Source organism: Fonsecaea monophora (assembly GCF_001642475.1).
Source record: "Fonsecaea monophora strain CBS 269.37 chromosome Unknown Scaff49, whole genome shotgun sequence".
NCBI lineage: Eukaryota > Fungi > Ascomycota > Eurotiomycetes > Chaetothyriales > Herpotrichiellaceae > Fonsecaea > Fonsecaea monophora.
In genome coordinates this window covers 134,239-153,691 of record NW_019173980.1, presented here as the reverse complement: position 1 = coordinate 153,691, position 19,453 = coordinate 134,239, and the positions used below count along the sequence as shown (strand labels likewise).

Here is a 19,453-nt window from a genome sequence, read left to right as displayed (position 1 = left end):
CCTCCCTCTCTACTCGACGTGTCTGAAATCCGAAACTGAGGCCTACAGGCTTTCTACGTCCCTGGTCAGTCGAGCAATCTTGAAGCCAACAGTCCATACCCTTGTCAAAGAGTCTCTCGACCGAGCATTTTGTTGCCGATAGGTGTTCGCACCATGTGCACCAGTGACGATGCAAACGGCCGCATCAGTGCATCGCGTAGGCTGCGTCCAATACATGAGAATCTTTCTTCCTGCTGATGGCTTGTGCCTAGTCTATTCCGGCCTGCAATCGCTGTCGGACGCGGAAAACACGCTGTGACACGGGTCGTCCACGCTGCGCCCCATGCGTCCGCTCAGAGTCTCCCTGCTTCTACTTCGACCCAGGTGCGAAAATCAATGTTCCTCGACAGTTTATCTGCGACCTAGAATCTCAGTTGGAGAAACTTCAACTTGAACATGACAGACTGCTTGCGGACGATTCAGTTCATGTCAGAGATGCAGAAAGCCTCCATTCGAAGACCTCCCATGATGGTGAAGGTTCGCCTGCTGAAGCGGCACAGCGCAATCGTGCCGTTTATCCCACCTTGGGAACCTCTAGCCAACATGCGCCTCGTGAACGTAGAATCGGAAGCATCCAAGCCGATTTGATCGATCTGGGAGGTGATCGAGGGGAAGCACACTATCTCGGAGACTCAAGCGGGTTACACATTGCACGAGCTGTACTGGAGACTGCTCGGCAAAACGACCCAAACTTGGATGCATTCTCTGTCCATGAGAGTCCACCACTTGCCAACGACACTTCATGTCCTACATTTAATGGGCCGGCGACTTTGCCAGGCTACGAAACCACCCAAGAGCTCACACGTATATTTTTCTCTCATTTCCAAGTTCAGTATCCGATCTTGGTCGAGGAGGAATTCTTACAAGAAGTTTTGAGTCTTTCCACCAGCCGACAGACCGGTGACCCTGGTGCTTCACGCGTGAAACCCCAATTCATGCTCACAATGGTGATTGCCATTTCTCTTTCCTGTCTCTCTAGGAGTAATTCCCACACAGCTGCTCTCGCAGAGAGTTATGCTAATAATGCACTGTTGGACCTCCCGGTAATTCTGCAAAGGAAGGACACACAAGTGTTGCAGTGTACTCTACTTTTGCTTCTCTACTCTTTGCTCACCCAGACCAAAACACCGACCTGGTATATTTCTGGACTCTGCACGAGGATGTGTGTGGACCTTGGGCTGCATAACGAAGATTCAATCCTGTCCCAGGATCCGGACTTTCAGACTGATACAAAAGATCGAGTGATCGATACAAAGAGACGTTTGTTCTGGGTCACTTATTCCTTCGACAGGACCTTGAGCACTATTCTCGGACGCCCATTTACTCTCCCCGAAAAGACAATCGATGTAGAGTACCCATGCTCGACCATATCAATCGATAAACGTGAGCAGGTGGTGCACTGGCTGCGTTTGCAGAGAATTCAGAGCCAGATGGTGCTGAAACTGTACGGACCGACAAAAACACAGCACCAAGGTAACGAGGGCGACCTCCATACCTGGGCCGGCGAAATATCCGCCAGCTTGGAAGACTGGCTGCAGACAAGTCGACGGCTGGAGAACGGCGGCCTTCAGGATTCAGACTGGTGGACTTACTGGTACTACAATACGCTCTTGTTCTTGAATCGACCATCTCCAAGCCGATATGAGTTCGACCCTAGCCAACTCGTCACTTGCCTTGCAGCGTGCAAAAATACTATCCAGCTCGCGTTCATTCGACATAATACAAAATTGACTGGCTTCACTTGGCTGGATCTCCAATATCAACTCTCAGCAGGAATCACTCTTCTGTTTGCCCTTCGGACTTGTTCGGACGTTCGTGTTGAGGCGAAGCGAGACTGGACCACAATAAAGAGCTGCTTAGTGCAATGGGAGAGTGTGCTCAATGAAATGATCAAGACGTGGCCAAAGGTCAGCCGCGCAAGGGATATTCTTGTCACTTTAGCGCAACAGACATCAGAAGTGATAGAGAGGGAGATGCGAGGTATTCCACAGTCTCGTTCCCGCAGGGCAGGCTCACAACCCTCTCAAAATTTACCGTCGGCAGCTATTGATACATGGTTGACATTGAACACTAGCAAATACGCGGCTGCCCAGCATAGGTCGGAAAGCGAATGGCGTGCTCCTAGAGCAGACTCGAATGGTATGCAATGCCTCCCAACTCTTCCAGAAGAGAGCTCAGGGGAGACCATGCGTCAACAAACTTCTGCTACGAATGATGAGACTGGCAGAGCATTTGGCACTAGAAGCTCGTTCTCAGGGCTGTCGACATCGAATACCCTATTTAACGCCAACAATCTTCTTGAGTCTGGTCACATGCAACCCGAAGAGTATCCATGGGACTGGAACAACTCATTGGAAATCCAGGACTCTTTCCAAGGGTTTGAGACTTTCGAGTACTTTGGAAACATTGGACGACTGTCATACGACGATATGGCCACCTTCGGTGACTTCGACCCCATGGAGCCTTTCCACATGGAGAGTGCCTTGAACTTTGAAGGCGATTTCGAGATGGCATAATGACAACACCTTCCCATGTTGCAACCCTCGAGATATCAGAAAGCAGTCCCGTCTGCGTGGTACGCTATCTAGCAGACTTCACATTAGTGATCTCCGAGATCAGTTCTTGCAGCTCATTGCGAGCACCATCCCGATCTCGATCTATGTCAACAAGATGCAATCCTGTCGGAGCCGAATGACGCCAGAACTGGACAACCTCGTTGGGCATGCGCGACTCCATCTCCTGAATCGTATCCTGGCTTTGTCTAATCTGCGGCCTTATAAGCAACTCTACAGCGGCCGTGCTCAACCTTTCGAATTTTTGAGCCAGAAGACGACCCTCCTCCCATCGATCTGAAAGCGATCTTAACATGAAGTTGACATCTGCAACTCCGCTCCACAGATCAAGTGACTGTAGTGAAGCCACGGTGCTGGCTTGTTCATGATTGCTTCCTGGCAGGTCGTCATCTACATCCTGAACATACCGCAATTGCCAGTAAGCATGGATGATTGCAAGGCCGACAGTGTAGACCTTTGCTGAGGCGATTTGTACATAAAAGATCTCATTTGCTTCCACCAATCCACGGTATGTCTTTGCGAAGCTGAGGGACGCATCCCACAGTTCCCGGAGGTCTTGTGGTGTCCTTTTTTGGATCGCACGACACGGCCGATAGAGGAGCATCATACCCTGCAACCACTCGCTCTTTAGCAGAATACGAGCATGTTCCGACATGGATATAGGGTTATTCCGAGCCCAATCCTGGAACTGCTCCAACAATTCAACCACCAACTCAGCAGGATTCTGCGGCCTCTCTGACATGTACAACTTTTCATATGCAAGTGATTGGAGTTTCAGGACATGATATCTTTGCCTATATCCCAAGATTTCGTCCTCGGTAGCTTCAGAGCCGATGCTGAAATTGGGCACATCCACGTGAATGACCTTGTCAGAGATTTCACAAGGGCGACCAGTGCCGAGGGAGATTGAGCGGTCAAATGAATACATGGACCAGAACAACCGACGTCTCGTCTCCAGCACACTGGCGCTTATCTGAAGGGATGAAGCACTGGGATCCTGGTGCAACCCGAGATCGACGCAGATGCGCATACCTACCCCAACCAAGTACCAGGCATTCAATTGTGACGGATTCAGAGTAGCATATTGAATGAGGAACAGGATTGCCTGTAACCCAGCTATTGTGTTCGGAAGGACTGCGTGCTCACGAAAGCGCAGGGCTGCCAGGAAGGTCTCAATCGCACTACGCGAGATCACAGAATCGACGTTGCGTGAGAGCGATGCTGTCGAGATAGCACAAACGACCAGGACAGTAAAATACGAATACCCGATGTTGGTTACTTTGTTCAGGCCATCTTCTGCCTCCTGGCCAGCTAGTCGAGGTGGGTTTTCGGCATGAGACGTGTCGTCCTGCACTGACGAGCCAGACATGGAGTCGTCATAGGCGAGCCTGAAATGTGTCCAGAAGCCCTGGACTGAGAAGAAGGGCAGGCGTGGATACACACGCGCGAAGTACTGGTTTGCCAACTTTCTGGCGGTTTCAACCCTTGGGAGGAGGGCGCGAATTTCGTCCAGCTGGTTCAGGTCGATAACTGAAGGCACAACGATTGACTCGGAGGCTGCCGCCAGGACGATGGTCGCCAGGTGCGGACCGTCAAGACAAGAAGGATCTGAAGATGAGGCAAGAATGGGCAAAGCCCCGATCTCGGATATGAGTCGGTCAATTTGCGACTTCTGGACCAGGCTGGGCCTGCCGCCCGGTTCAGAACCTATCGACGTCCATGTCAGTCACCGGGAACCTGATTATCATGGAAGTCTACAGGGCCACAGCATATACCAACGAACCTTGAATAGAAGCGGCCACCGACGATGGCATCAATCCGGCCGGACCATGTTGATCCTGCACCGGACCTCTTCGCAGAGCACTCTCTTGTTGCCTCGGGTTCCCGTCTTTATGGAGTGCAACCTGTAACCGACGAATGCGGGCCTGAAGGTAGGTAGCGTAGTCACGCTCAAACCCCTGTCCATCCTCGTTTAGCGAGCAGCTGGAGGCTCGTCCATACTTGCGGCAGCCACTACACGCAGGTAACTGCCCATCACACCGGATCTTTCGAGCTTTGCAGAACACACAGGCAGACTGCAGCTGTTTGACAGTGAGAGAAACGTGCGAAAGTGGATTGTGTGACGGGGGTGGCGATGAGCGACTGCTCGTATGGGAGTGTGCTTGCATTCTCTATGCAGCAGGTCGATCAATGTCATGAGTCAGGGGCACAGCCGATTAGGTGAGAGAAGAAGTGCCATCCATTGTGATAGTCTGAGAGTCTCCCCTCGAGCTGAAGTTCATCGAGTTCCCGTTGGAGTTTGTGAGATGCGCTCCAATGAATCCCAATCATGTGACTTGAAACTTTCGCCGTCAACCCTGCAACCCTCAGCAATGATCTCTACCCAACCCTGAAACTTTGCAAGCGATCGCTTCTTTTTCTTGCATCCTCGGCCGCTCTCGGAGACTCGCGTGGTGACACTTGAGTACCGTGGTATCCTGCCGAGAATGTAACTGACATGGTTCTAGGGAGACGGAACCGCCGATGCGGAACCGCCGAGCCCTTTCTCTCTACCCCTTCGTGAAGCTTGTGGCGGGAATGGACTCAGTAAGACACCAAATGGAGGTGCCGATTTATGATAGTGGAGCTCTAGTAGACGCTGGAACGCTCGGTGATGCGGACAAGCTTGAGAGCGGAAAGATGGAGGACATGTTGACAATATGAATATCTCGATACACTTCGCCCCAAGCATCAAGCCAGAAGCACGAAACGGGCTCTTGCGCGACTTGGAATATTGTCTACTCGTTTCTTGCTAAGCTTTACCACAGGTAAACTTGCTTCGAGCTTGCACGCACCCCAATATGGCTCCATCACGATTGTTGCCTGAGCTGGAATTGATTCGGGAACCAGCGACATCAAGCCGTGATTTCCGCCGAAAGGAGCTCAATGCTGACTTGTGTGTTTGCGGAGGCGGCCTTTCTGGTGTGTGCACCGCTGTCACGGCCGCCAGACAAGGACTTCGAGTGGTTCTACTTCAAGACAGACCAGTGTTGGGAGGAAATGCCTCGTCTGAAGTACGGCTATGGATCTTGGGGGCGACATCACATATGTTCAACAACAATCGATATGCTCGAGAGGGTGGCCTCGTTGACGAGATCCTTACCGAGAACATGTACCGGAACCCGGAGGGTAACCCGGTTATTCTCGACAGTCTGCTCCTGGACAAGGTTATCTCCGAGCCCAACATCGAACTGTTGCTCAATACCACATTGATAGGCTGTCAAAAGGATGGAGACAGAATTGAGCGTGCTCGGGCTTTCTCTTCCCAGACCTCCCTGGAATTCAATGTCAGGGCCGCTCTATTTGCAGATTGTACGGGAGACGGTGCTCTTTCGTTCCTGGCTGGGGCCCCCTTCAGAATTGGCGCAGAACTAAAGGAGGAATTTGGGGAGTTGTTTGCCCCTTCTTCCGAGTATGGTCATTTGCTTGGTCACTCAATTTATTTCTACTCGAAGGACACTGGCCGACCCGTCAAGTATGTGGCTCCTTCATATGCTCTTGTGGATATCGAGAGCGAAATCCCCAGGTACAAGACCTTCACTGTCAAAGAGATGGGCTGCCAGTTATGGTGGATTGAGTATGGAGGACGGCTGGATACGGTCCACGACACGGAAAAGATCAAGTGGGAACTGTGGCGAGTTGTATATGGGGTTTGGAACTACTTCAAGAACTCTGGGAAATTTCCACAAGCCGAGAACCTGACGCTGGAATGGGTGGGAATGATCCCAGGCAAAAGAGAGTCACGAAGGTTCATGGGCCCGTACACCATCAAGCAACAGGACATCATTGAACAACGCTATCATCCGGACGCAGTTTCTTATGGAGGATGGTCCATTGACCTGCACCCGGCGGACGGAGTCTTTTCTGAAATCGACGGCTGCACTCAGTGGCATTCAAAGGGCGTCTACCAAATCCCCCTGTCGAGTATGATTTGTTCGCAGATTCCGAACTTGTTGTATGGTGGCAGGATCATTTCAGCAACCCATGTCGCATTTGGATCGACTCGAGTCATGGCAACTTCGGGGAACAACGGGAACGCTTTGGGGATGGCAGCTGCTGTTTGCCAGAAACTCGGCGTCGATCCCGTTGCACTCTTACAGAAGGACAAGATCCAGTTACTGCAGCTCGAGTTGATGCGATCGGGGCAGTATATTCCTGGCTACAAGCTGAATGACCCGGTCGACTTTGTCAAAGGAGCTTGTCAGGTTACCGCATCTACGGAGTTCAAGCTGCACAAGCTTCCAGCAAATGGTTCGCCAAAGGTCCTGACGAGGAGTCTGGCTCAAATGTTGCCTCTCCCAAAGGGGCCAGTTCCGTCTTTCCAATTTACAGTAGAAGCTATCGAAGACACGAAGCTCACCGTGCAGCTGCGTGGATCCAAGAAACCATACAATTACACACCCGAGGTCATCCTCGGCGAAGAGACAATCCGCCTTACAAGTGGCAAGAATGACGTTCAAGTTGACTTCAAGGTTGAGAATCCGCACGATCAGTATGTCTTTCTCTGCTTGATGGAAAACGAGTCTGTCGCCGTGTCGACTACACTGGACAGGGTATCTGGAATAATGACTGTCGAACATGAATGCACACAGAGTCCACCAGCGGGAATTGGGATTGACGCTTTCGAACGATGGACTCCAGTCCGTCGACCGATGGGCCACAATATCGCGCTGACAGTGACACCTCCTGTCGAAGCATGGGCAGCTGAAAATGTACGAAACGGGGTTTCTCGCCCAACCAAGAGAGCGAACTCTTGGGTTCCTGCAGGTGGACAGGGCGAGGGTGAAGCGCAGATGTTGAGGATATATTGGGAGACGCCGGTCAAAATTGGTCGACTGGTGGTAAGCTTTGACACGGATTTCGACCATGGTTAGTACATTTTGTTAGTGATTGTTGTCGTGCGATGGCCTTGCTGAATCCTGTCTTAGCTATGGAATCTGTTCTGCGAGGACATCCGGAAAGCCGTATCCCTTTCTGTGTACGATCCTGGCGGGTGGTCGACCTCGCCCACCTCGACGCCGATGGTCAACCATCTACCCTCTATCGAGAAGACGACAACCATGTCACACGCCGCGAGATTGCTTTTGTGGAAGACGGGGCCAACGCTGGGCCTCTGACGAGCGCCATTGGGGTCGAAATCCTTGCTCTGAATGGAGGTGAGAACGTTCATGGTGGCATATTTGAGGTCCGTGCGTATGAGAATTGAATATGCGCTTGAAGGAGATCATACGGCTGGTCCATGTTGTACACAAGGTGATGGGGAGATAGGAGTGGATGTATTGTCGCTAGAGATACGGAAATACAACAGTGCCAGTTCTTTCTGTGAAGTCGCTTCTCCATCTTTTGTATTCCTGTCTATTTCTGCAGCTGAGTCGTATGAACCCGACACGGCGGCGTCATCTTCAACGCCCACATCTTGACCTGCCATTCCAACGACTTGCTCCCGCAGAAAAGAATCGTTGGAGCACCCGCCGTGTTGGCTAAGAGAGCATCTTTCGTAGTTTCTCCCTTTTCATGTCCTCCATCCTCTGCCACCGCCGCCGAAGATAGATCGTCTATCGTCATTCGTCCAAAAGTGAAGGACAGTGTCGCCGCCGATGGTCCTGATCTGCGAACCCGTGCCGCGATGTCGTCGCACTTTGGCCCAAGAGACACCACCGACTTCTGTTCGAACGCTTCGGCCCCGCTTGTGAGGAAGATGCGCATTGTCGTCCACTGGCAAGGATCGAGTAGACCCTGTTGCAGGAGATGGGACACGAGGTCGATGTCATCGGCGTGCAGAGACCACAGGAGGGCCCGTCTCATTCTGGTTCTCGTGTCGTCGCGGTCACAAGGGCTCAAGGGGGATGGGAGGAAAGCGCATATTCCTATCCCACCGGCGACGCAGACTAGACCGGAGGGGGGAGGAGGAGGAGGAGACAAGGTACAAGTACTGAGATGTCCAGGGGTGAAACCCCCACCGACACCGACGACTTGGATAGTCAGACTGCGAAATCGCGGAACACCAAGCAACCCCGTCACACTGCCGTTACGGGTGATGAAGACAACCGCCTCATCGCCAGCCTCCTGCTCATCTCCATACTCATGCTCGTCGTCCCGTCCAGATCTCGTTTTCCGACACGGAGGATTACATGGCGTCACTCGGATCCTCCGCCGTTCATCGTCCAGAGCCCTCTCGCCACCGATCAAATCCAGGCCTGCGGGGAGCTGGAGTTCGAGATACTGCGACGGACGCCATGAGAACTGGCCTTGGTCCTGTGGGAGGTGGTGGAAAGTGTGTTGCGATATTGTCGGAGTCAGAGGTCGCGTCGAGTGGTGAGTCAGGACGGCGTTACTAAAGGAACCCATTGAGAATGGCGAGAATGTCGTCTGCTCTCGCTCATCTCTGACTTACTCTTATCTGTCAAACAACAAATGAGCATTCTCGGCTGTATCGACATTCTCGCTCTTGGCCTTCTGCTGTTCTGATGGATGCCTCTGGATTCATCAGCTGCCTCATCAACCTCTGGCGTCTGTCACTCCACCATCTCAGACGGTTATGGCAGAGCAACTACAAGTCCAGGTGAGAGAGACGGAGCCTCCGACTCGTCGCCAATCCTTCTAGCTCGAGCGCTAGGCACCTCCGTCTTGGAAGCGTGAGCCATTCTCCTCCACAAAAACAGCGCTTGGGCTCGCTTCCCCACAATCCGCTCGACTCGACACGGGGATGGCGCCTGCTAACGTGTGGGAGACACCATTCGTGGTCCATTCCGATGCGAGCGTCGTCTTCTGCTCTCCTCTCGTCGTCCAGTAAACGAGCAGGAAGTGCCGAAGAGGAGAGGAAGCGAGAAAGGCTGGGAGGAAAGGGGACATGTTTGCTGATCGCTACATAAAACCCCCACCGTCTGTCTTCTTTGCATTGAGAGCAGACCGGGTTCAGTGATTGTCGAGGGTTGCTTCACCAGCCGCTGAACATACAGTGTGCCGACGCCTCATTCATTCTGGTCGCTGAGCATTGTTACAAAGGGTATTCTCCCTCACCAACATCTCCTCGGTTCCCAGCCAGGTTCTCGAGAATCATGGAGGCAACGACGACACCTCCGTCGCCCACGGCGAACTGGCGACTCTACTTGGCCGCGGCGTGGATGTCCCTCGGAGCCATATTTTGGGGGTGAGCGTCTATTTCTGAGCCTTGCCTTTCTGGTTTGCAATGCTTTGCTTGTCAAGATGCCGGACGTGCTAGGCTGACTGGTAGATGGCTCAAGCTATGACATTGGCATCATTTCAACCATATACGTCGCCCCCGGTTTCATCTCGTCACTGCACCACCCGTCGTCGAGCGAGACAGGACTGATTACGGCGATTTACTATGCTGGTATGTGACTTGTACTGTTTCCCGAATGATCTTGTCGTCCATCCTTTGCAATGTGTGTCTTCCAGGAGAAAAGCCGCTAATATGCCTGATGGCCCTAGGCTCTTGGACTGGCTACGCCTTCATCGCGGGCCCTGTTAACGAGAAATGCGGCCGTCGCTGGACCGGCTTCTGGGGTGTCTCAATCCTCTGCGTAGGAGCAGCCCTCCAAGCCGGCGCCGTGCACCTTTCCATGATGATTATCGGACGCATCATTGCGGGCCTCGGCACCAGTCTGGTCGCCTGCGCTGTGCCGTTGTATCTCAGCGAGATCAGTCCCGCGAGGACGCGAGGAGCCTTTGTCGCGTGCAACCAGATCGGCATCGTCGCCGGAATCAGCGTCGCGTTCTGGATAGGCTACGGCTTCAGCCACTGGACCACGGGCAGAGGAGTCGATCTTCAGTGGCGGTTGAGTGTCATCATGCAGTTTGTCCCTGCGGTGCTCTATCTCGCTCTGATACCCTTTTTTCCTGAGAGGTAAGGAGTCCTATGACACCGCGAAACTCGACCGTCCCCTAGGACTGCGAAGTACTTTGACTAACATCTTCCAACAGCCCTCGATGGCTCATGGAGCAAGATCGAGTCGACGACGCTGCCAAAGCCCTCGCTGCCCTGCGCGGGCACTCGTCGAACGTGGTGTCGATCCAATCCGAGCTCGATGAAATCCACGCCAACATCCTCTGGCACAAGACGCACTCTGTCAAATCCGCGCGGGTGCTCTTCACCGACCGGCCGCTGTTCGCACGGCTCTGGCGCGCATGGACGTTGAATTTCCTGCAGCAGATGAGCGGCGCCTCGGGGATCCGCTACTACTTGCCGTCAAATTTCAGTGCGGCCGGGACGTCCAAGGAGCTGAGTCTTCTGGCAAGCGGCATCGACGGCACGGTTCAGGTCGCATGTACAATCGTCGGGCTGTTGCTGATCGATCGTATCGGGAGGCGGTGGGCGCTGTCATCCAGCGCGGCGATTATGGCGTTCAGTTTGATGGTGAGTTTTGGCCGGGCATTCCTCGATCATATCTCCTTTTCTGGGATCTTGATTTGCTGTTTTTGTCGGATGTCGTCCAGAATGCCTATGCTGACAGCGCGGTGATGAATGCATAGATCAACGGCGCATTGCAGACGGCGTATCCGAACCAGATCAACAGTGCGGCCAACTACTGCAACATCTTTTTCATCTTCTTCTTCACTCTGGGCTACTCGATCGGCTCGGGTCCCGTAACCTGGATCTATTCGTCCGAGGTATGCCCATGCTCTCTCTTTCCCTGTCATTTATCTGACTACACAACCAACCAAAGAGGGTGGATATGATATGATATCCTAGCCTATCCTAGCCTATCCTAGCCTATCCTACCCTGTCCCCTCAACCCCCTATCTACAGCTCCCTCTTTCTCCCAGCGCCTGCCCTCCCTCAGAACTAATACAAAATCTCCCCTCAGATCTTCCCCGCCAACGTCCGCGCCTCGGGCCTCGGAATCGCCGCGTCCGGCCAATCCATCGGCGCCATCATCGTCGGCCAAGTCTGGCCCGTCGCGGTGCAAAACATCGGCGCCCGAACGTACTTCATCTTCATGGCCTTCAACCTCGTGTGCCTGGCGCTGGTGGTGCTCGCGTGTCCCGAGACGGCCAAGAAGTCGCTCGAGGAGATTGACTCGCATTTCGGGCGGATGAATGTGTTGGACGAGCGGGATCTGGGTGTGGGTGACAAGGAGATGGAGAAGGGGAGGGTAGGGTACGCAGAGACGGTCGAGGTCGCGGAGGCGGTGGGGGGGAAGAAGTGAGAAAGGATGTGAGAACCTAGTCTTCACAGGGGCTGACTCGCGTTTGCGGATGAAGGGGTCCCTTATTGAGCTCCTCGATCCTTGCCTTGGGAGTGAGTTTGTACGTACGTGACATTCAGTGAATCCAGGACACCGACAAACTTTGTTGGACATTTACCCTCTCCTGTGAGCTGTATTGCTATAATACTCTTGACATGAATCCGTGCTCAGCCGAGTTTCCTTCCTCCCTCCCTCTCTCCCTCGTACCCTTCCCTTTCGGCTACAATATCCGCACAGACAGCTGGCTGCATGGGTAGCTATGTAGCTATGTAGGTAGCATTGGTAGAGAAGATGGAAGAAGCAGCGGGCCAGCTCATTCGATTGGTGATAGATACCATGCATCGTGTGTTTATGTTATGTTGTATCATATTAAATCACCTAGTACTTAATACCTAGTACCTAGTCAACCGACCCAATACCCTTCTTGTAGCAAGTAAATAAAGTCAGTAATATGCGGTGGGTGGAAAAAGGACTTTAGCTTAGGTATGTATATGTATATATATCCAAAGAAAACCACACCCAAGCCCTTTCTTTTAGCCCTGGTGCCGTTGTGGCGGGCCTTCGTACTTTACAAAGTACATACGAGCCGCAAATTATCTTTCCTTGGCTAAATCCCAAAACCCTGGATCCTTGTTAGAGAAGGTCATCCATTCCAGTTCCCCAGGTAATGCCTCTCAATCTGCGCCACGATCGCCTCCGAGTCTTGTTCACGCTGCTGCTGCTGCTGCGTGGGGCTTAGAGGTGTCGGGTCCGACAAGGACCGGGCGGGCGGTTGTGGTTCAAAGGGCCGTGTCTCGGGTATTCTTGGTACAGGAGCCGTGAGAGGAGGTTGTGAAGGGGGAGGAGCGGGTGGTGGTGGTAGCGGATGAGAAGAAGCTGACACTGAAGCTGGACCTGGGAGCGGAAGTGGCTCGATCGCGTCCGGGTCAGGGTCTGGACTAGGCGGGGTCTGACCTTTTACGTTTGTCGACGACTCGTTCTTGTTGTTACGGGCATCTCCTCCTGGGACGCCAGAATCGATATTTTGGCTCTTGTTGTTGTTGTTGCCGTCGTCCCTCCTCCTGTAGTATTCCATGTCTCTCCCCAGCCCGCCAGAGGGCAGAAGGACAGACTCTTTGCGCGAGGCATCCACCCCTGCATTATCCCGCGCGTCGGTGGCCGTGATCTCGGTGCTCACAAAGGAACCATGCTTGACGGCCCCAGATCTCGGCGGCGTCGGCCCACTGGCGTCGGGGGACTCTTCATCCGGGGCGGGAAAGCTGCTGGGCGCGATGCCGTGCTTGATCAGGGCGAGCAGCTGGTTCAGCACGATGAACTCGAGCTTCAACTTGACGGCGTAGCAGAACGGGTGGATGACCACCTTGAGGGTGAACATGTCGTTGCAGTCGACCGTGATGAGGACAATGTCGAAGACGATGGCTACGGCCTGGGCGGTGATGAGCAGCTGCATGACGCGGTGGGTCTGGCGCGAGTAGATGTCCTTGAGAAAGTCGCGCGTGCACCAGATGTACATGAGCGAGATGATGGTCTCCTGGACGCTGAACCACACCACCTGGATCCGCTCCATGACCTTCATGGGCATGTACCAGACACCGGGGTGCGGGGAGGAGATGCCAAAGTCAAAAATGATGATGGGCGTGTGCAGGATGATGGCGTCGGTGACGATCATGGCGAGGACGGCGCGGCGAATGCGCCGGTCGTGCACCACGAGATTGAGCCGCGAATACAGCACGAGGGAGAAGCCGGTGACGTTGCCGACCCAGCCGATCTTGAAGATGATGCTCGAGATGATCCAGTTGCTCTCGTTGAAGAGCTTGAGGATGACGCCCAGGACGTGCAGCGCCACGCCCCATGTGCAGACCAGGAGGGACCAGAAATAGAGACCCTTGTGCCGCCGGAAGGTGAAAAACACCTGCAACGTCAACTCGACCGTCATCCAGATCGACACGGCACAGAACCCGGCCACCAGACAGTATACGGTTGGGTTCCATGGGATGGCCACCGGCTCGAGGGCCGGGTGTAGACTCCACTGGTCAGCACTCAGGGTCAGTAGATGCTTCACCCGGAAAGACGTCGCCTGGGAAGTGGTAGACAAGGACGGATAAAAACCCACATCGTATTGTGCCAGCGGGACAAAGTGACATGCCGACATATCTCAGCTCGAGGACGGAGTGGGTGTTTGTTATTGGGATTGGGATTCCATTGGGTCTCGCCAGCCTCAGATTGCGTCGTAAAAGCTCGTGAAGCTCGTGAAGCCTTGCGCCAGCCTCTGTCTAGTTCCCCTGGTGTGATTCTTGGACCTTTTCCCCTTTCTTGTTCAACACCGCACGGTCCGCGGGAGACTGTCCCAAGCCCTGCTGAGAGACTCGTTAAAGCAGCCAACGAAATCAAGAGGAACAAGCGATAGGACCGGCGACGAGCGACGATTGGGGACTTGTGACTGGTCGAGTCTCATTCAGGCCTCTTGTAGTGGTCTTTTTCGAGCTTTGTCAATATTGCAATTGGAAATCAAATCAAAGGCTCGGATGAGAAAGCCAGTGGCCGGTCCCGTCACCAGTTTTGGAGGAGTTTCTCTCTCCTCGCTGCGAGCTGGTGGTGCTGCATTGACGCTGCAGACGACCCAGTCCAAGGCCCAATCGCTCCATGGCCTGCCTTGCCTGCCTGCATTTGCCTGCAACGGCCGACGGCGGTTCTAGGCGATCGATATACGAGGGGCATTGAGGTCGTCTCGGGGGTCATAGGCCAGGCGTTGAGATGCGCACCAATGCCATGACGAAGAAATGTTTCTCGGCAGATGAGCGTTTGGTTGGGCAACGATCTTTGACAGGTCAGGGCGTTTCTGGTGGCTGGTTATTAGTGGTCAGTAGAATGAACAGTTTGGGCTGAACTGGACAAGACAAGCAGAAGCGGAAAGGCGGAACAAGGGACACAAATGTGAAATGACACTGCATATTTGTTGTCGTTGTCGTCGATGTCGACGTCGCTGTCATTGTCACAGTCAGTCCCTCACAATATTCGAGGCCACCCACTACTCGCTACAGCCACGAGTCAGGATCTCAACCATGTCGCCAACCACACTACGAGAATCTCCAGCAACTTGAGCCGAAGAAAATCTCGGAGCTGATCTGACTGATGAGGATGAGGAATCATGGGATGCGTCGGAGGCTAAAAGCTCCTCGGCGCTCCATAGCGCGTCATGATATGCAAACAATATCGACGGAAATCCATAGTGGCAATCTCAGAAAAAAAAAATATAACAAGTAATAATAGTCGCGTGTCACGACTCTGCGCGCGCGTCTACGAGTTAACTCGTTCGTACATTAGTCTGCCTTATTATTGTGGGGGAACGACAAAGAGAGGATTTGCTTGGGAAGGGGGCCAAATTGGCATCTTGGTTGTACGAGGGATCGAAAACAAATGCTGTATGTTGTTATTCCGAGTAGATGGAACGGGGGAGCATATTGATAGTCACAGGAGAAACGAGGAGATGGAAAGAGACGAGCTGAGTTTCATCAGATCTGAAATTATATTGAACTCCATATACCAACCTACCGAGTGTTGACCACCAGCAAATACCGCTGATGGATCTGGACTTTGCAACACTGGCTCGGCTGTCTCAGCGTCATCTCCGGCAAACGCGTGCCCTTGTGCCTTGTTGCTTGGGATCCTTTTTTGCTTCTTTTTTTCTCCCTTCTCCATCTCTTACATCGCGTGCATACTTGGTACATGGGTCCCCGTGTCGTGTCGTGGAGTCAGGAGCTCAGCCATAACCGTTGTCAGGTGGTACTTAGGTGGTCCTCGTCCTCGTAGACACCGCTGAGGAGATGCTTCGGTCTAAAAACCCACGGGCCCTTCCTTCTAGTCTCCTGCTGATGTCAATAAGTGGGTAAAGTATCACCAAGAGGAAACGGTCAAGGAGGGGGGTGGAGGGCTCATGCGTCTTGAGTTACACGGATCTGTAACCGCTGGAATAAGACTGCATCAGAACTCTGTAACAAAGCGAGGGAAACTCACTGTTTTGCAGATCTGGACCAGAGGTATAATGTCGAGACAGGGGTCCTTGTGCGAGTCAAAAAGGGTGCAGCAGCTTTCCCTCAGATCGACTCGCTTGACGGAGATGAGGGTTTGCCAGAAACGAACAACCCGATGGTGCCGCCTCTAAGATTATCCCTGTTGTAGGTAGGATGGTTTGCACATGGAAGGTTTGGAACCATTTGGAGTGGCTGGAAGAGCTTCCGATACATGTCGACCACTCACAGTGCTTGATGTCCAGCAACTTGTCGAGATAGGGAACGGAGCACGGAGTACCCTCGTACCCTTGTAGATCTCTGGATCTCTAGGCACGACAGGGGGACAACTCAAAGCTAATTGACCCATCTACCCATTTCTCGTATCCCTGTCGTCCACAAGTAGCACAATCCTGGGGTCACTTTGGAATCGGTGATGCAAGGCAACAGAGGACGAACAACCACAGAGTGGTGCAGCATCAAAGCTGTGCTCACCATCTGCTTCAGGTCGTTTGAGCTGGGCTGGTCCTTGCGGCGAGAGCTAGCCACCATCATGGAAGTCTTCTCCTAGCGAAAGACGAGAAACTCCGGATATCCAGGGCCATGCAGAATCATCTCACGTCAATCACGAAGATCGCGCAACAGCAATTCCCGCGTGTTGGCTCGCAGAGCAAAAAATTGTCTGGGAGTAGTCCCCTCGTACTGCAGTAGTGACAATTCGCTCGCAGCTTGCCGGTCAGGCTTGGACCCCGAGTAGCTGGTCAAGACTTTTGTGGGCTCCGTCAGGCTTGCATTAGCCAGGTTCGAAAACAAGAACCTGACGGCGACATGGACCAATGGACGCGCCTTGACGCGCCCTCCTCAAACCGCCAGCCGCGCGACCAGAGTGGATGTGCTGTATGGTTTTACATACATAGGAGACCAAAAAAAGGCAAAAGGATGGCAAACACCGTAAAGAGCTCGGGTTGTAAGTACTCGGTAATGGGCCTGTACTTCGTACTTGTCACGGGTAACGACCAAAACAACAATGGGTTGACGGGTGATCGGCTCAATACAACAAAATGTCGGTTGTCGATCTGATGATACATACGAGTAGCAATTTGTCTGAGCTGTACTGCCCATCAGGAGCTCTAACAGGAAGTAAAAGGAAATTTGTTGGTGTCAATGATAGGAGGTGTATTGGATTGAAGTGAAGTGAAGTGAAGTGACAGGAGTCTCGCGAGCCTCAGATGAAAGGAGGAGGTGGTCGTAGTGGTGGTGTTGTGTCTACCGAGTATTGCGTGAGTACCGAGTACCTGTTCAAAGGCACCTACGAGTCAACCTGGGCATGCCTAGATATCTTGGGTTAGGGAGGCGTTAACGGGGGTGCTACCCCAGGCATTGAGAGTACTCGGTATAGTGACATAGTTAAGCCATGGTAATGCCTATCCCTCCCCGGGCCCTCTCGCTAGTGGCGATACTAGCCTGGAAACATGTTTGCCAGAGACCAGGACAAAGTTTCGGGGACCACTGGCCGTGGATAGAGGGCTGAACAAATAAACAGCTGCCACAATAGCGGTCACAGGCTGGCCCGGTGCCCTGCGTGCCCTGTCAAGCCTGTTTTCCCTCAATGAATAGTTACGGAATCGTCGTAGGAAGTAATGAACCGTACGCCATGGCTTGCGGCTGGGCTGGTCGCCGTTTCTGGAGAGCCAGAACCCGCATAATTGGAGCTTTTGCTTCCCTGGCTGGCTGTCGCGCAATCCGCCAACCCGCACAAGCTGCAACCCTCAACTTTTGCCCACCTCGCTGCCGTCCCTGATTCCCTGGTTGTTCTGCTGTCGACCCCTGCAAGTCGTGTCTGGGGCCGCGCCCACGCCCAATCGCTGCTGTCAGGGCCAACCATCTCGTACACTCCATTGACTCCACTCTGACTTCCTCATCTCAAGACTTCGACGGGCCTCCTGTTCCTTTTTCTCCTCGTCCACCACCGTCCTTTCTCTCAAAATCCTCAATCCCATGAGGCCTTGACCTCGTCCTCTTTTTATCCTCTCCTTCCCCTCCTCCTCTCGTCGTTGGACCTTCGGATACATCACGACTCGCCTGTGTATCTCTCATGTCCTCGACTCTCCTCCCACGCAACCAGCTCTGACCACTGTTCCTCCTGAGCCTTGCTCGAGCTGCACCACCCACACCCTGCACTGCTCTTGAAACCTGCACTCGTTTACGCAGAACGTTCTGGATAGCGTTCTGCATTGGGTCTTCTGGGCACACAAAAGACCCTTCATCTCATCCAAGAGGTAAGGACCTTTCTTTGCAGTGGCTGGCTCAGACAATGGGGCAAGAGTGAGATGCAGCCGTTCCAGAGGTCTAGAAATAAAACAACCCCAACGACACCAGGTCCCGTGGCGGGACAGCCTCTCTCCTCTCCACTCAGGCCATTGGACATATCAACAGTTCCAGCATACACTCACCGTTTCCCCTGGCTCCTCACGGGTCTCCTCCTGTCCCTCGTATGCTCTCTCGGCGCCTCCCCTCACCCACCTTGATATAAAGGAGAAGATCTCAACATGAGTTGGCGGTGCCCTGTGCAGGTGAAATCAAGAGGAGGACCTAAACAATCTCAAAGTGTGCTGGACGATCTTGTCAGAAGGGATGCAGTACCTCGTCGAGCCTCCTTGACCAGATGCTCAGAAAGGAGATTGAGCCCCTATAGCTCGACAGTCCTCTTGCCATGAAAGGAGAGACAGATGGCCCAAACGACGCTCCAGGGAAGAGGAATTCGACCTGGTGTTGCCCTTGATCATCTATACCTTGGACTTCGGTGGACTCCCTGAGCGACACATGCAATCACTGCTTCGACTGGCTGGACCCATGACCTTGTTGACCCTTTTTCTGCCACGCCCCCACATTTTCAACGCAGCCTGGGAAGTGTTCGCTGACCAGATATTCTCAAGCAGATTTGCGTCTCCCTTAGCAGAACGAGGTCACCACAGTCTAGAATAGCCAACGTGCTTTTCAGATACCGAGGTCGGTGCTCTTTTCTCCATTCCTTCAATCAGCGGACTGACTTCATTTTAGATTTCCCAGTGCAAAAATCCCGTCTCCTCTGGCGGCCTCCTCAACCCGCATTCCAGTCCAAGGCCCCAATCACACCCCGGCGGAGTCGTTCATTCGACCTTTGCTGAACCTACGCACGAGCAGTCAATCTACTTGGCATACCAATCCTTGGCCAGATGAAGAGCATTCGTGTTGATCCCTAGTAACAAGGATTTCGAAATCGCCGTGCCCTTTCTCCCTTTCGGTATGTCCTAGCACCTCACTTACCTATCACCGGCCTGCTAACCACACCACGCACGCTCCAGCTTCCCAAGTCTAGAAAAGACACTTTTAAACTCCCTTGGTTCCTGGCCACCTCCAGCCTCGCGAGCAACATTTGATTGCGTCCGATCATTTCACTCCTTTCAAAGCTTTTCCCAACTACACGACTGTCACTCACTTTTTATCCGTCGTTAATCTTCACCCCTCGAGCAATCTCGATATCTCACCTCTGCTCTGCCTCACTTCCAATTGATAATTCATCCGCCATTTCACCAATCTTGTAATC

The 19,453-nt window shown here is 53.1% G+C and overlaps 6 protein-coding genes across 6 annotated transcripts; 3 read left to right on the top strand and 3 right to left on the bottom strand.

Moving 5' to 3' along the window:
• Positions 1–153: 153 nt before the first annotated feature.
• AYO21_06845 (hypothetical protein) lies at positions 154–2,555 on the top strand (the record flags this gene model as incomplete). The annotated part of the gene is made up of 3 exons (XM_022656804.1): positions 154–196; positions 364–1,082; positions 1,158–2,555. 3 exons carry the CDS (start codon positions 154–156, stop codon positions 2,553–2,555), a joined length of 2,160 nt encoding a protein of 719 aa, XP_022510919.1.
• Positions 2,556–2,619: 64 nt separating this feature from the next.
• Positions 2,620–5,111, bottom strand: AYO21_06844 (hypothetical protein; the record flags this gene model as incomplete). Its single annotated transcript, XM_022656803.1, has 3 exons — positions 2,620–4,319; positions 4,396–4,537; positions 5,106–5,111. 3 exons carry the CDS (start codon positions 5,109–5,111, stop codon positions 2,620–2,622), a joined length of 1,848 nt encoding a protein of 615 aa, XP_022510918.1.
• A 341-nt stretch (positions 5,112–5,452) lies between these two features.
• Positions 5,453–7,857, top strand: AYO21_06843 (hypothetical protein; the record flags this gene model as incomplete). Its single annotated transcript, XM_022656802.1, has 2 exons — positions 5,453–7,520; positions 7,580–7,857. 2 exons carry the CDS (start codon positions 5,453–5,455, stop codon positions 7,855–7,857), a joined length of 2,346 nt encoding a protein of 781 aa, XP_022510917.1.
• Positions 7,858–8,006: 149 nt separating this feature from the next.
• On the bottom strand, positions 8,007–8,999 carry AYO21_06842 (hypothetical protein; the record flags this gene model as incomplete). Its single annotated transcript, XM_022656801.1, has 1 exon — positions 8,007–8,999. One exon carries the CDS (start codon positions 8,997–8,999, stop codon positions 8,007–8,009), a length of 993 nt encoding a protein of 330 aa, XP_022510916.1.
• Positions 9,000–9,709: 710 nt separating this feature from the next.
• AYO21_06841 (hypothetical protein) lies at positions 9,710–11,821 on the top strand (the record flags this gene model as incomplete). The annotated part of the gene is made up of 6 exons (XM_022656800.1): positions 9,710–9,801; positions 9,896–10,005; positions 10,071–10,518; positions 10,596–11,028; positions 11,145–11,282; positions 11,480–11,821. 6 exons carry the CDS (start codon positions 9,710–9,712, stop codon positions 11,819–11,821), a joined length of 1,563 nt encoding a protein of 520 aa, XP_022510915.1.
• A 682-nt stretch (positions 11,822–12,503) lies between these two features.
• On the bottom strand, positions 12,504–14,012 carry AYO21_06840 (hypothetical protein; the record flags this gene model as incomplete). The annotated part of the gene is made up of 1 exon (XM_022656799.1): positions 12,504–14,012. The coding sequence occupies one exon, from the start codon at positions 14,010–14,012 to the stop codon at positions 12,504–12,506; it is 1,509 nt and encodes a 502-aa protein (XP_022510914.1).
• Positions 14,013–19,453: the final 5,441 nt, after the last annotated feature.